A 16,355-nucleotide genomic window follows, 5' to 3' on the forward strand; every position below is an offset into this window, starting at 1 on the left:
TCACCGGAAACGTGTCCGACTTACTGCCGGCAATGCGAACCAAGCTCTGACACTGATCATACAGGGAGCGGACCGCCACAATCAGACAGTCCGAAACCCCATACTCTCTGAGCACTCCCCACAGGACTTCCCGAGGGACACGGTCGAATGCCTTCTCCAAGTCCACAAAGCACATGTAGACTGGTTGGGCAAACTCCCATGCACCCTCAAGGACCCTGCCGAGAGTATAGAGCTGGTCCACAGTTCCACGACCAGGACGAAAACCACACTGTTCCTCCTGAATCCGAGGTTCGACTATCCGGCGTAGCCTCCTCTCCAGTACACCTGAATAGACCTTACCGGGAAGGCTGAGGAGTGTGATCCCACGATAGTTAGAACACACCCTCCGGTTCCCCTTTTTAAAGAGAGGAACCACCACCCCGGTCTGCCAATCCAGAGGTACTGCCCCCGATGTCCACGCGATGCTGCAGAGTCTTGTCAACCAAGACAGCCCTACAGCATCCAGAGCCTCAAGGAACTCCGGGCGGGTCTCATCCACCCCCGGGGCCTTGCCACCGAGGAGCTTTTTACCTACCTCAGCAACCTCAGCCCCAGAAATAGGAGAGCCCACCACAGATTCCCCAGGCACTGCTTCCTCATAGGAAGACGTGTTGGTGGGATTGAGGAGGTCTTCGAAGTATTCCCTCCACCGATCCACAACTTCCGCAGTCGAGGTCAGCAGAACACCATCCGCACCATACACGGTGTTGGTAGTGCACTGCTTCCCCTTCCTGAGGCGGCGGATGGTGGTCCAGAATCGCTTCGAAGCCGTCCGGAAGTCGTTTTCCATGGCTTCCCCGAACTCCTCCCATGTCCGAGTTTTTGCCTCCGCGACCGCTGAAGCCGCACACCGCTTGGCCTGTCGGTACCTGTCCGCTGCCTCAGGAGTCCCATGAGCCAAAAGAACCCGATAGGACTCCTTCTTCAGCTTGACGGCATCCCTCACCGCCGGTGTCCACCAACGGGTTCTAGGATTACCGCCACGACAGGCACCAACTACCTTGCGGCCACAGCTCCAATCAGCCGCCTCGACAATAGAGGTGCGGAACATGGTCCACTCGGACTCAATGTCCAGCACCTCCCTCGTGACATGTTCAAAGTTCTTCCGGAGGTGGGAATTGAAACTCTCTCTGACAGGAGACTCTGCCAGACGTTCCCAGCAAACCCTCACAATGCGTTTGGGCCTGCCAGGTCTGTCCGGCATCCTCCCCCACCATCGCAGCCAACTCACCACCAGGTGGTGATCGGTAGAAAGCTCCGCCCCTCTCTTCACCCGAGTGTCCAAAACATGAGGCCGCAAATCCGATGACACAACTACAAAGTCGATCATAGAACTGCGGCCTAGGGTGTCCTGGTGCCAAGTGCACATATGGACACCCTTATGTTTGAACATGGTGTTCGTTATGGACAATCCGTGACGGGCACAAAAGTCCAATAACAAAACACCACTTGGGTTCAGATCCGGGCGGCCATTCTTCCCAATCACGCCTCTCCAGGTTTCACTGTCGTTGCCAATATGAGCGTTGAAGTCCCCCAGTAGAACGAGGGAATCACCCGGGGGAGCACTCTCAAGTACTCCCTCGAGTGAATCCAAAAAGGGTGGGTACTCTGAGCTGCTGTTTGGCGCGTAAGCGCAAACAACAGTCAGGACCCGTCCCCCCACCCGAAGGCGGAGGGAAGCTACCCTCTCGTCCACCGGGTTGAACTCCAACATGCAGGCTCTGAGCCGGGGGGCAACAAGAATTGCCACCCCAGCCCGTCGCCTCTCACTGCTGGCAACGCCAGAGTGGAAGAGAGTCCAGCCCCTCTCGAGAGAACTGGTTCCAGAGCCCTTGCTGTGCGTCGAGGTGAGTCCGACTATATCCAACCGGAACTTCTCTACCTCGCGCACTAGCTCAGGCTCCTTCCCCCCCAGCGAGGTGACGTTCCACGTCCCAAGAGCTAGCTTCTGTAGCCGAGGATCGGACCGCCAAGTGCCCTGCCTTCGGCTACCGCCCAGCTCACATTGCACCCGACCTCTATGGCCCCTGCTATGGGTGGTGAGCCCATTGGAGGGGGGACCCACGTTGCCTCTTCGGGCTGTGCCCGGCCGGGCCCCATGGGGACAGGCCCGGCCACCAGGCGCTCGCCATCGTGCCCCAACTCCGGGCCTGGCTCCGGAGGGGGGCCCCGGTGACCCGCGTCCGGGCGAGGGAAATCTGAGTCTCGGTTCTTGCATTTCCATAGAAGTCTTCGAGCTGCTCTTTGTCTGATCCCTCACCTAGGACCTGTTTGTCTTGGGAGACCCTACCAGGGGGCATGGAAGCCCCCGGACAACATAGCTCCTAGGATCATTGGGACACGCAAACTCCTCTACCACGTTAAGGTGGCAGCTCAGAGAGGAGTAATTATAAATGTATTCTATTAATTTAATTATACATTTATTATACTCTAACAGTGTTGTAACCCTTAAAAAAAAAAAAAAAAAAAAAAAAAAAAATATATATATATATATATATATATATATATATATATATATATATATATATATATATATATATATTTTTTTTTTTTTTTTTTAATTTTTTTTTTTTTTTTTTTTTAATTTTTTTTTTTTTGTGTGTGTAAACTTATGGGGTGCCGAATGTAAAAGTTTGGTTATACTTTTCTAACAGATATATTTTCACATTTTTATGAAGCTCAATATCAGAGACTGATGTTTCCTGGTTTTACTGCATCTTGTATTTAAGTTTAAGTATTCAAGGTTTTGGTGAAATTAGTGCTTAAATTCAGCCTAAACCGTTTTGGCCTTTAAAATTGTCAAATTATGAATTTATGGCTGTAAAACTGATTGTGTTTATTTTGTTGACCGAAGACCGAAGAAGAAATAATAATCATAACATAATATTTAGGTTTAACAGTTAGGCTTCAACTTAACATTTGTCACTCACATTTAGATATAGATTTATATTTAAGATTTAGATTTAGATTTAGATTCAACATTTAGATTTAGGTTTAACATTCACATTTAGACTTAACATTTAGGTTTAGATTCAACATTTAGATTTACATTTAAGATACAGATTTAGATTCAACATTTATATTTAGAGTTAACATATAGGCTCAAATTTAACATTTGGATTTATATTTAACATTCAGATTTAGATTTGAGATTTAGGTTAATATATAACATTTAAATTTAGATATAAGATTTAGATTTAACATTTAGATTTAGATTCAACATTTAGATATAATATTTAGTCAACATTTAATTTAAACTTAAATGTGATGAAAATGAGCTAAATTTGAGAAAAGTGTGTTAAATGTGAAAAAAGTGAGTTAACTGTGAGAAAAGTCAGCTAAATATGAGAAATATAACTGCTACAAAAGTGTGACTGAACTTTTACATTCAGCACCCCATATAAAATAGCCAGTTTGTACAGTATTAGGCAGAGGTGTGGACTCGAGTCACATGACTTGGACTCGAGTCAGACTCGAGTCATGAATTTGATGACTTTATAGACTCGACTTGACAAAATGTAAAGAGACTTGCAACTCGACTTAGACTTCAACATCAATGACTTGTGACTTCACTTGGACTTGAGCCTTTTGACTTGACATGACTTGCTACTTTCCCCAAAACCCAAAGCTTAAAAAGTTATTTGGGAGCGCTCCGTATCTTTCATTTTCTACGTGTGTGTCTGTCAGCGTGTTGTTCCTGTCAGCTGGTGTGCTGTCAGTACAACAGCCAATCAAATTAGATCTACGTTATGTTCATCACACAGCATTCATCCAATCAAATTGCAGGACAACCAATGAACAAGAGTTGTCCAACAACGTGCCAGTGATAAACAATTATGCCAAAGTTGGTTTGTTCGGGTATAAAAACTACGACTTGGTCAACAAAAAACGAATTGCCGTATGCAAATCACGCAGTTCGAATATTGCAGACGGAGACGCAACAACTTCCAACTTCGTTCGACATTTGAAGTTGCACAAAGAAGGGTAAGTTTTGAATGTAAAATAACTTTTATTGGCTAAGTAATGTAACTTTTATTTGCTGTGTAGTTAAATCAGTGAGGCTGCAAACTCACTGCTAACGTTATAACCATAGACATCTTCTAAGTAGACGCAGCATCGAGCGCTACTGCCTACTGGCGCAGACGAGACGCGGGGCCGCCATCTTGGAGTGGTGATCCGCTCCACTCATTGCAATTCATTTGGCAGGAACAATTAACTGTCAGCGCATTTAATTAATTTTACCTCACTAAATACCACTGATTTTCACGCGCTTTTTTGTCATACGTGCAGCTATAATAACGGACACATGTTTTGTCTTGTTTTATTATTCATAGTTTGCTTAACAGTAATATAATATTCTTATACGCTATAAGTGACCAGACGTCCGAGATCAAAACTGGGAATATAATCCCAGAGAAAGGGGAAAAAAACGCTCAGCTATTTTTAAATTCAAGAAACAATATGATTAGGTTATATATACATGCGTTTATCCTACATGAACAATGTATGAATACACTAGATATCTATATATCTTAGGGACCTGTAGACTGTATCTCTGTTGCTGCAGCAGCAGAGAGTTTATTCTATCTTGACACTTTGTATTGATATTTTCTATTACATTCTTCCCTTAAATGATAATGTTTACAGTGATTGTTATATATGTATTTTTTATGTATGTCGCTTTGGATAAAAGCGTCTGCCAAATACTTAAACATATATAAACACCTGAAAGTCTTCATCTCAGCTAAAACCACCAATCTGTTTCACTGGATTTAGAATAAAACCAAATTCTATCTTACCCAACAATGTTAGTATTTGAATATTGTTACTTGAAGACTTATTCCTGGTTACTATTATACTGTTAAGGAAGTATTGTCTTATATTTTGCCTAAAATGAGAATGCATCATCATCAGTGGCGGCTGGTGAATTTTGTTTTAGGTGGGGCTGAAAGTTTGTAAACCAAACCCCTGTAGGGGCGTCATCCTCCCCCAGAAGATTTCTTTGTGATTTTCACATACAAATATTGAAGATCTTTGCTCCTTCTCAACTCTGTGGTAATATTATTTTCATAAAATACAACCAATAGTACGTTAATGTTAAATCTTACTTGTGAAAAGTAATCCCCCGATTCCTATTTTCAACAGTCCGCTCATCTGAGTAGGAAAACGCTGAACACCAGCCCGGCATCTTTGTTTTCTACCTGTCAACTGTCAGTTTAGGCTGCTCGCCGGGTCCTCGTCACCACTTCAAGATGGCGGCTAAATCACAGCAACCAATGCTGCATCTACTTATAAGATGTCTATGGTTACAACGTCATTGCAAACACTGCAATCTGTTGCGTCCACTGCAGTTTGCTACCTTATTCATACTTTTTGTCAAGTGATTTTTTTAAGCAGGGTCTCATGAGGTACCTACACAAAACATTACGTTAGTCAATGTATCACACACAGTAATGTAACGTTAGTCAATGTATCACACACAGTAACATTATGTTAGTCAATGTATCACACACAGTAACATTACGTTAGTCAATGTATCACACACAGTAACGTAACGTTAGACGGCAGTCAGCAGCACCGCGTATTTTAGCCACCTACAAAAAGACAAACATAGTCAAATAAAGGTCAGTTAAAATGTATACTATTTTAAGAATATGTGTACATAATGCAAAGGGCACTGACATCTAAAAATTACAACTCTGTTCATTGTTATGTTCATGTATTTGTTATGTTTTTCATGTGTACGCTCACATAAACACATACAGTATGAGATGAGATCAATGAGATAAGGTAAGAACAGGATAGAAACTGCTGTAGAACTAGTTACAATGCAATATGCCATGGAAATACAATGTTAACACTTTTGTACAAATAAGTACAGTTGCACTTGTTTTTTAAAATGTGTTTATTCTGTAAAGGAATGAGGAAAATGTTTAAAATGACTGGTTAATAGTGCTATTATGAAGTGCAATGTCAGCACTATTTTTTTTCCTTCAATTTTAAATGCACTTGTTTTAATAAATAAATACAGCGTTTTAAAAGCATACACAATCTGTGTAAATATATTAGTCTGTAGTTAAAAGGACTTGAAAGGACTCGAAACTTAAAATGCAGGACTTGGGACTTGACTTGAGACTTTCCAGTCTTGACTTTGGACTTGACTCGGGACTTGCCTGTCTTGACTCGGGACTTGACTCGAGACTTGAGGGCAAAGACTTGAGACTTACTTGTGACTTGCAAAGCAACGACTTGGTCCCACCTCTGGTATTAGGATAGAAAAGGTACCAATTGATAATGCAACTCCCAGAATACACTGAAATAGCTGGTGTTTGGTCATGTGACATAGCCTGACATCACATGGACAAAGATAAGACTTTGGAAAGTTCTGTGGTCAGATGAAACAAAAATTTAGCTGTTTTGCCACAATACCCAGCAATATGTTTGGAGGAGAAAAGGTGAGGCCTTTAATCCCAGGAACACCATCCCTACCGTCAAGCATGGTGGTGGTAGTATTATGCTCTGGGCCTGTTTTGCTGCTAATGGAGCTGGTGCTTTAAATGGGACAATGAAAAAGGAGGATTACCTCCAAATTCTTCAGGACAACCTAAAATCATCAGCCCGGAGGTTGGGTCTTGGGTGCAGTTGGGTGTTCCAACAGGACAATGACCCCAAACTCACGTCAAAAGTGGTAAAGGAATGGCTAAATCAGACTAGAATTAAGGTTTTAGAATGGCCTTCCCAAAGTCCTGACGTAAACGTGTGGACGAGGGATGTCCGATAATATCGGACTGCCGATATTATCGGACGATAAATGCTTTAAAATGTATTATCGGAAATTATCGGTATCGGTTTCAAAATTATCGGTATCGGTTTCAAAAAGTACAATGTATGACTTTTTAAAACGGCGCTGTGTACACGGACGTAGAGAGACGTACAGAGCGCCAATAAACCTTAAAGGCACTGCCTTTGCGTGCCGGCCTAGTCACATAATCCATCCATCCATCCATTTTCTACCGCTTATTCCCTTCGGGATCGGGGGGGTCGCTGGAGCCTATCTCAGCTACAATCGGGCGGAAGGCGGCGTACACTCTGGACAAGTCGCCACCTCATCGCAGGGCCAACACAGGTAGACAGACAACATTCACATTCTCACACTAGGGCCAATTTAGTGTTGCCAATCAACCTATCCCCAGGTGCATGTCTTTGGAGGTGGGAGGAAGCCGGAGTACCCGGAGGGAACCCACGCAGTCACGGGGAGAACATGCAAACTCCACACAGAAAGATCCCAAGGCCGGGATTGAACTCACGACTACTCAGGACTAGTGTTGTGTCGTTCGCGAACGATTCGTTCGAATGAACGAATCTTTTGAGTGAACGTACTGAACCGAATCACTTCATGAACTGATTCGTTCCTTTCTCAGTTCAGTTGAGCTCCGCCGCGACCATGCCGGTATGAGTGGAACTGGCGCATTCTGTGACGTCGGCGAACGACGCAGCCAGCTACTCATCATGGGGGCGGGGGGAGGGACTGAGCGAACGATTTGTTCACCGCGGATTAACGACATGAATCACTCAGTGAACGACAACGCTCTCGCTCTCTGCTCTGCTTGCCCCAATGCCGCGAGTGATTCTCCTCCGGTCGCGGGGATATGTTTCATGCCATTGGCATCCGCTCTCCATTCATTCTCCAAGCTAACGGCTAATGTTGACTCAAGCCACATGAAAACAAACACACACATTATCTCAACACATCAAGTTATGAGAGTAGAGGAGACAGAAAGAAAGTCAGTGCAGGGCAAGGCTGAGCAGCAGCGACGCGAGGGGGAGGGGCGGGCGTAAAGTGTAGGGCAGGCTGTTTGAGAAGATTTAAAATAAAAATAATAACTAATGTATGTACATATACTACATGGGCTATTATTTATCTTGATTTTTATATTATTTAAGCTATTTATTTTCTTTTTTATTGCATATTTAAGTTGATATTTCCATTTTTATATTTTTAAATGTAAGCTACAGAAATTTTAGTTTTAATGTTGGCTTTTCTGGCACTTAGTTTAATATTTGTTTTGTTTTATTTAAGGTAGCCTATTTATTTTCTTTTTGTTTGCACATTTAAGTTAATATTTTCTTTGTTATATTTTTAAACGTAGGCTACAGAACATTTAGTTTTTATGTTGGCATTTATTTGTTTAATTTTGAAGGTATTTATTTTCTTTTTGTTTGCATATTTAAGTTTACATTTTCTTTGCTACAGAAAATTTCGTTTTTATGTTGGCATTTGTTAAGGGTTTCTTAATTTAATATTTGTTTTTGCACTAAACAAACGAGGCCTATTTGTTTAACTGTTGATTGCAAGCATTTTAGTAGGATATTACTATTTTTTTTATTTCCCACTTTTATTTATTTCTTATTTTCATTTCAGTGCAATAAAACATATTTAACAACCAAGACATTTAGTCACATTTTGTTTATTGGACAGGCCGGAAACGCACACAGTGTTTTTAAAAGTAACGGAATCTCTACAGCTGCAATGTCTGTTAATTTGCGAACGTCAAGGGTTAGGGTTAGGGTTAGGGCAGATAGCGTTTCACGTCTGTCGCCCTCTGGCCCACAGAACTGCTACTGCAGAAGTGATTCGGTGATTCGCCGACCTGCGCACAGAACTGGTACTGCACAAGTGATTCGGTGATTCGCCAACCTGCGCACAGATCTGGTACTGCACAAGTGATTCGGTGATTCGCCGACCTGCGCACAGAACTGCTGCTGCAGAAGTGATTCGGTGATTCGCCGACCTGCACACAGAACTGCTGCTGCAGAAGTGATTCACGTTCACGTACTGAACTGTGCTGACTGTGGCGCTGTGTCAGTCACTCACTGCCTGGTGTACTGCATGCACAGAGCTGTGTAGGGACTCGCGTTCACCCTTTTTGCTGCTTCTCCCGCGAATGTCTGCACTGTACTGTACTACGCACGCCCCCCCCCCCCCCCCTCCTTTGGGGGGGGGGGGGGGGCGCACCGTAACACAACATAAACACAACAGAACAAATACCCAGAACCCCTTGCAGCACTTACTCTTCCGGGACGCTACAATATACACCCCCGCTAACCCTCCACCTCAACCCCACCCCCCCCAACCCCACCCACCTCAACCTCCTCATGCTCTCTCAGGGAGAGCATGTCCCAAATTCCAAGCTGCTGTTTTGAGGCATGTTAAAAAAAATAATGCACTTTGTGACTTCAATAATAAATATGGCAGTGCCATGTTGGCATTTTTTTCCCATAACTTCAGTTGATTTATTTTGGAAAACCTTGTTACATTGTTTAATGCATCCAGCGGGGCATCACAACAAAATTATGCATCATAAAGGTTAAAGTTAAAGTACCAATGATTGTCACACACATACTAGGTGTGGCGAGATTATTCTCTGCATTTGACCCATCACCCTTGATCACCCCCTGGGAGGTGAGGGGAGCAGTGGGCAGCAGCGGTGGCCGCGCCCGGGAATAATTTTGGTGATTTAACCCCCAATTCCAACCCTTGATGCTGAGTGCCAAGCAGGGAGGTAATGGGTCCCATTTTTATAGTCTTTGGTATGACTCGGCCGGGGTTTGAAATAATGTGTTAATTCCACGACTGTATATATCGGTATTGGTTGATATCGGTAATTAAGAGTTGGATAATATTGGAATATCGGATATCGGCAAAAAAGCCATTATCGGACATCTCTAGTGTGGACAATGCAGAATAAACAAGTCCATGTCAGAAAACCAACACATTTAGCTGAACTGCACCAATTTTGTCAAGAAGAGTGGTCAAAAATTCAACCAAAAGTGCCTTATTGCAGTGAAACTTGCCAAGGGACATGTAACCAAATATTAACATTGCTGTATGTATACTTTTGACCCAGCAGATTTGCTCTCAGTAGACTCATAATAAATTCATAAAGGAACCAAACCTCATGAATGTTTTTTGTGACCAACAAGTATGTGCTCCAATCACTCTATCACAAAAAAATAAGAGTTGTAGAAATGATTGTAAACGCAAGACAGCCATGACATTATGTTCTTTACAAGTGTATGCAAACTTTTGACCGCGACTGTAAGTGTTAATTACACATTTTAGCACTGCTGAATCTAACGACGGCCGAAGAAGTTTGCACAGTACTGCAGTTGCAAGCAATGAAACGTGCCTAAACCAACACAAGCTTCCTGTAGTAACATCCATCCATCCATCAATTTCCTACCGCTTGTCACTCTCGGGGTCGCGGAGAGGGCGAGGGGGGCTGAGGCCTATCTCAAAACATAAATATATAAAAATAGGCAAAAGTATGGGTTAATCGCAGGTGAAAAAAGGTCAAACTGTATGTGTACATTGCCACATGGAAAGTGCAAGACCCCAATTACCCAAAACTGCAGCGCCATGCAAGCATGAGGGAGGTGCTGGGGAAAAGGTGGAGACTGAAGGATTGTATACAAAGATGCATGCAGAAGCTCACTTGGCTCCTGCAGGAACACTTAAAACCTCATGTCACCTTTACTTGAACACTAGCAAACGTTGTGATTTGTTGTTTTTACTTCTTTTGCTGTGACTACCAGGACAGTGACAGGTTTCCATCAGATGGTGAGTACACATGTTTTTCGCTGCTCACTCACTTATAAAGCATCCAGCTAAGGCTATTTAGATATTTTACTACATTAATATCTAGTAAATATATGTTGGTAAACAGTGTGAAAAAGTCTGCATTGTAAAAACATAGGTGTCTGCAATTACAATATTCTTCTCTCTTGCAGCCACACACACACGCACACACACACACACACACACACACACACACACACACACACACACACACACACACACGCACACACACACACACACACACACACACACACACACACATTCTTGTATTTGTTACCTTCTTGAGACCGCCGGAAAATGCTTAGTTAAAGTACCAATGATTGTCACACACACACTAGGTGTGGTGAAATGTGTCCTCTGCATTTGACCCATCCCCTTCTTCACCCCCTGGGAGGTGAGGGGAGCAGTGAGCAGCAGCGGTGGCCGCGCCCGGGAATCATTTTGGTGATTTAACCCCCAATTCCAACCCTTAATGCTGAGTGCCAAGCAGGGAGGTAATGGGTCCCCTTTTTATAGTCTTTGGTATGACTCGGCCGGCCGGGGTTTGAACTCACGGCCTACCGATCTCAGTGCAGACACTCTACCCACAAGGTCACCGAGCAGAAAAATGCCTACCTCTAGTATTATGATAAAAGTCGTATTTTTACTCAACGCAAGTCAACATTTTACAAGAAAAACTGAATATTTGTGCAATATAATGATAAAAGTTGGAATTTTACTGAATAACAGTCGCAATTTTATAAGAAAAGCTTAACATTTTGGCAATTTTATGAAAAGAGTCGTAATTTTACTCGACAAAAGTCACAGTTTTAAGTTAAAGTTAAGTTAAAGTACCAATGATTGTCACACACACACTAGGTGTGGCAAAATTATTCTCTGCATTTGACCCATCACCCTTGATCACCCCCTGGGAGGTGAGGGGAGCAGTGAGCAGCAGCGGTGGCCGCGCCCGGGAATCATTTTTGGTGATTTAACCCCCAAGTCCAACCCTTGATGCAGAGTGCCAAGCAGGGAGGTAATGGGTCCCATTTTTATAGTCTTTGGTATGACTATAAGAAAACTTTAAAACTTTGGCAATATTATAATAATAATCAGAATTTTACTTGGCAAAATTATGACAAAAGTCAGCTCTTCACCTGGTGGGTTTTTTCCGAGGATGAATAGGAAAGTCCTTCTTTAGCTGTCGTCTTGTTTTATCATATACTGCTGCCTTTGCACCTGTCAATGTTTACTTTTGTACGCACATTAAATCAACACAAAATCCTGACTTTGGAGCAATGTTCACACACACTAGTATTTGGCATCTCTTAGATGCAATGGTTTTCCGTATTGGGACCATGATTTCGGTCCTAACTTGTTCATATGGAAGGTACTTTTCCTTGTTGATGTCTCAAGAAGGGTAGAAATACAAGAACACACACACACACACACACACACACACACACACACACACACACACACACACACACACACACACACACACACACACACACACACACACACACACACACAGAGGGAGTGGGCTATACATGGGTGGATCTGGAAACATAGGCAGCTCTTTCATGAGATCGGCCTCTACCTGTGTCATAAAGAGGCAACTGTGCTAGGAATAAGCTGAGGATGGCAACACACACAGAGACAAGATTGTGTTTGTCATTTCAGCCTGGTAGCGTTCAGAGGGCAAAAAAAAGTGAACGTTTTATGTTTGTGTGATTATGCAGAGCTGCAAAACACATTTCAAACTTGATGGATCATTGAGTTTAAATTTGATCATAAAACATCCAACACAGAAACTTGCTCTAGTACTTATTATGTAATGCAATTGTCTTCAAATTTAATCATTCGTATTGCACATAAATAAAAAATAACAGAATGTCATGGATTGCACTGAGAAAAATATAGTACCGTAATTTTCGGACTATAGAGCTGCACTTAATTTTATGAATATTTTGTACGTATACTGGCTGCACAAACGGTCTCATTGTTGCTTTCACGTTTGTCTCGGGATGGTTCGCCTCTGAGTTCGTGCTGTCTTTTTTGAGAGACGGTGGTCCGGCTTTTTGAGGCCTGTTGTTGGTGGTGGATTTCCTTTTTATGCGTGGCTGTTCTTTTTCCTTTTTCGATTTCCTTGGGGTTTGGGGCTGCATCGTGTGCATTTCGCTGTTTCTTCGCCATGATGAGGGTGAGTGCATAATGGGCTTAATGGCTGATTAAATTATTGTGTGAGTGCATTTAAATTCATGTGAAAAATGTAATTGGTCAACAGTAACCTGTTCGGCAAATCCATTGGTCTGATGTTACAAGGCTAAATGTATTGGCGGCATGTGAGGTTTGTGGACCCGGAAAAATCTGTAAATTATCCACAGCATTGTATAAACAGCAGGGTTGAAAGCATGGGAAAAAGTAGCAGCATATAGTGAGGGAATTTCTTCTTTTTTTTTTTTTACAATAATTGTACAGTAGAGTAAATTAAAGTACATCAACATATACAGTGGAACCTCAATTTATGAACTCCTCTATTTGCAAACTTTTTGATTTAAAATTTTTTGATTGAGCCAAATATGCCTCCCTGTGGGAACCAAGTCTCTGTTTATAAACGCTTCATTCATTCATTCATTTTTGTGTCCCGCCTGCAGGTTGGGGAGGTACTGCCCTCCAAGTCACTTGCTGCTCACTACACAACTAGTCATTTCTCAGCCCTTCAGCTGTGTGCCTTTTCTGTGATTTTTCGCCTTTTGACAAGTTTTGTCCATTTTGCTGACTCAATTTGAGTCACCAAAAAACGACAGACCAGCGTGGAAAGAATGAAGAAATTACTGTGGACTTTAAATAAGAGTATTTGCAAGGAGTACATTAATGGCGCTCAAAAGCATGGAAGAATCGACAAAGCAGGCTTTCATACCACAGCGGACTTTTCTGGATAAAAATGCCAAAACAGACTTATTTCACATCGTAGGAGAAAGCACTCTTCTCTTTCAACACACACACACACACGCACGCACGCACGCACGCACGCACGCACGCACGCACACACACACACACACACACACACACACTTTTTAAATGTGTATTGTTGTGGCAATATGGTTGTTAAAGTAAAGGATTTTTGTGATTTCTGATCGTTTGTGAGGGCAGCAAAGGGGCTTCTATGTGTGCGCATGTTGACAGAACAGCGCATGCAGAGGACAGCAGCTTGTCGTTGTTTTGGATTGTTGATGAAGACAAAGTTGATCCATCACCCCGTTATTATGTTGTTTGAAATACAGTACTGTATAGCACTTTATATTGTGTTCAAGGTGTACAAACCTTCACCAAAATATGGACTTTTGTCGAGGCTAGACCCATTATTCATATTTCCATAATTTTTTATGGAGAAATGTGCTTCACTATACAAACTTTTCATATTCAAGAATCGATAAATAAATATGAACTAAATACGAACAGATGTATTTCTATAGAATATATGTATATATATTCTATTGAAATACATCTGTATATACTGACATTTGTGTGTGGATTATTAAATATATATATATATATATATATATATATATATATATATATATATATATATATACATACTGTATATATATATATATATATATATATATATATATATATATATATATGTATATATATATATATATATATATATATATATATATATATATATATAAAACAAACTACATTTCTATCCTTTCCAGTATTTTATTGAGAAAAAAAACATCTTACTGGCACCATACTTATTTTGATTATTGTTTCTCAGCTGTTTGTAAATGTTGCAGTTTATAAATAAAGGTTTATTAAAAAAAAAAAAAAAAGGAGCCTCTGCGCATGCGCATAGCATAGATCCAACGAATCGATGACTAAATTAATCGCCAACTATTTTTTTAATGGATTTAATCGATTAGTTGTTGCAGCCCTAATATATATATATATATACATACATACACACACACACACACACACACACACACACATATATATATATATATATATATATATATATATATATATATGACACTAGTATAATTATTAATAATAAACCATAATATTTAGTACTATAATATTTATTATGTATTTTATATGAAACTTTTTTGAATAAAAATTAGGACTAACAAAATTATTAAGTTAATGCATGTGATTCATCCAAAAAATGTTTTATCACATTAATCATGTATTGGATTAAAAATGATTAATCCAAATTCAAAAGTGTCATTAATCTGATTAAAGAAATCTAATCATTTGACAGCCCTAGATAAAATATAATGTTAATTCCAAATAGGAAAAACTAAATATTAAAATATGAAACATTATGAACCTAAGACAAATGTTTATTTAGAACACTTTTCATACATTTTCTAAAATCTGATTCTAAATACATACAAATGTTACAAATAATTATAAGAGTTATATTTTCTGTGTGCCTTAACAAATAAAGCAACAGTCAAAAGTTTGGAAAAAATCCTCATTCAAAAAGCATAAGCAACAAACTTTTGACTGGTACCAAATAATTCTGCTCAGTTTTCATGACTCAATTTATTTATTTATTTATTTATTTGTATTGTTAATTGCCAGGCTTTTAAATATCTTTTCTCTCATTTTAGGAGCTTCAACTGCTCGTTGATGTTACCCGGACTTGATATGACGCCGGAAAAATGGACACACGGTGAAGATGTTGCCTGTGTGAAAGTAGCAACCTAAACAAAGTCACATCTTTATTAGTACTGTCGTGCTCAAGGAGTTATGAATGACCGATTGATTTGTCATCTTTTGATTTAACCATGTTTAAAAGATGGCTGCTGGCCCTGCTCGCCCGGGTCGGCCTGGTAGTGCTGGGCCTCTGCTGCTGCATGGCTTTGTTCTACCTCCTGGCCTGCAGGCCTGGATCCAGGGGCCTCCAGGACCATCCCCTGTGGTCCTCAGGCACCACCAGCAAGGAGGGGTACATGGCACTGCTGCAGGAGAGGGAGGACTCCCATAAGCATTACATAGACAGCCTGACCAAGCAGATAGCGGAGCTCAAGGAGGCGCTCCAGGAGAGGACTCAGCAGCTGCAGGAGTCTCTGGAGAAAGCCAAAACCAAAGGGATACTGCCCCTGGGCTTGGAGAGTCTGCATAAAACCCCTACACAGTCTGACCTGAAGGTAGCACCACCAGGTATGGTTTAAACGATAAGAGGAGTAAAGCGACGTCCTTGTGGTCTTGCAGGAGTTCTTCCGCTCACAGCTGAAGCAAGCCGAGGTCAACACTGGCATGGCGCTTCCCGACGAGTACGCCGTGGTTCCTTTTGACGCTTTCACCCTGCGCAGGTGAGCTTCGTCATTGGGGAAAAAGTTTTGCTTTGAGTGCCCCTTGACAGGAAAGGTCATCGGCGGTCACTCGAACGAGTATGACAATCCTCCTGGTAGGGGTGTATCCCTTTATGGAGGATGCCGTGCGTGATTTTGTTTAACATGGGGAGACTGGTGCACAGACAGTCACCACACGATCCTTGACAGACTCGGGTCAGGGTCCAGTGGCATGGAGTACAAGACGACTGGGGACCCTTTTCTGCTGGAGCCTTCTTCCGCCATCGCAGCCGTTGTGGTAGTTCTTACATCTACCGTCTTCCGCCTGCTCCGCCGTTGAGGTCTTCACCGTATCACTGGCTAGGGGGCAGTCAGGTACTAGGCCT

At 41.9% G+C, this 16,355-nt stretch overlaps 1 protein-coding gene across 1 annotated transcript in view; it reads left to right on the forward strand.

Moving 5' to 3' along the window:
- Positions 1 to 15,436: 15,436 nt before the first annotated feature.
- The window catches only part of LOC133575822 (chondroitin sulfate N-acetylgalactosaminyltransferase 1-like), a 28,360-nt gene continuing 27,441 nt past the window's right edge, over positions 15,437 to 16,355 (forward strand). Inside the window, exons 1-2 of the mRNA XM_061928680.1 lie at positions 15,437 to 15,825; positions 15,890 to 15,990. Coding sequence (XP_061784664.1) covers positions 15,463 to 15,825; positions 15,890 to 15,990 — 464 coding nt within the window. The 5' untranslated portion in view covers positions 15,437 to 15,462. The remainder of the gene's footprint in view (positions 15,826 to 15,889; positions 15,991 to 16,355) is intronic.

The sequence above is a fragment of the Nerophis lumbriciformis genome, linkage group LG33 (assembly GCF_033978685.3).
Source record: "Nerophis lumbriciformis linkage group LG33, RoL_Nlum_v2.1, whole genome shotgun sequence".
Classification (NCBI taxonomy): Eukaryota; Metazoa; Chordata; class Actinopteri; order Syngnathiformes; family Syngnathidae; genus Nerophis; species Nerophis lumbriciformis.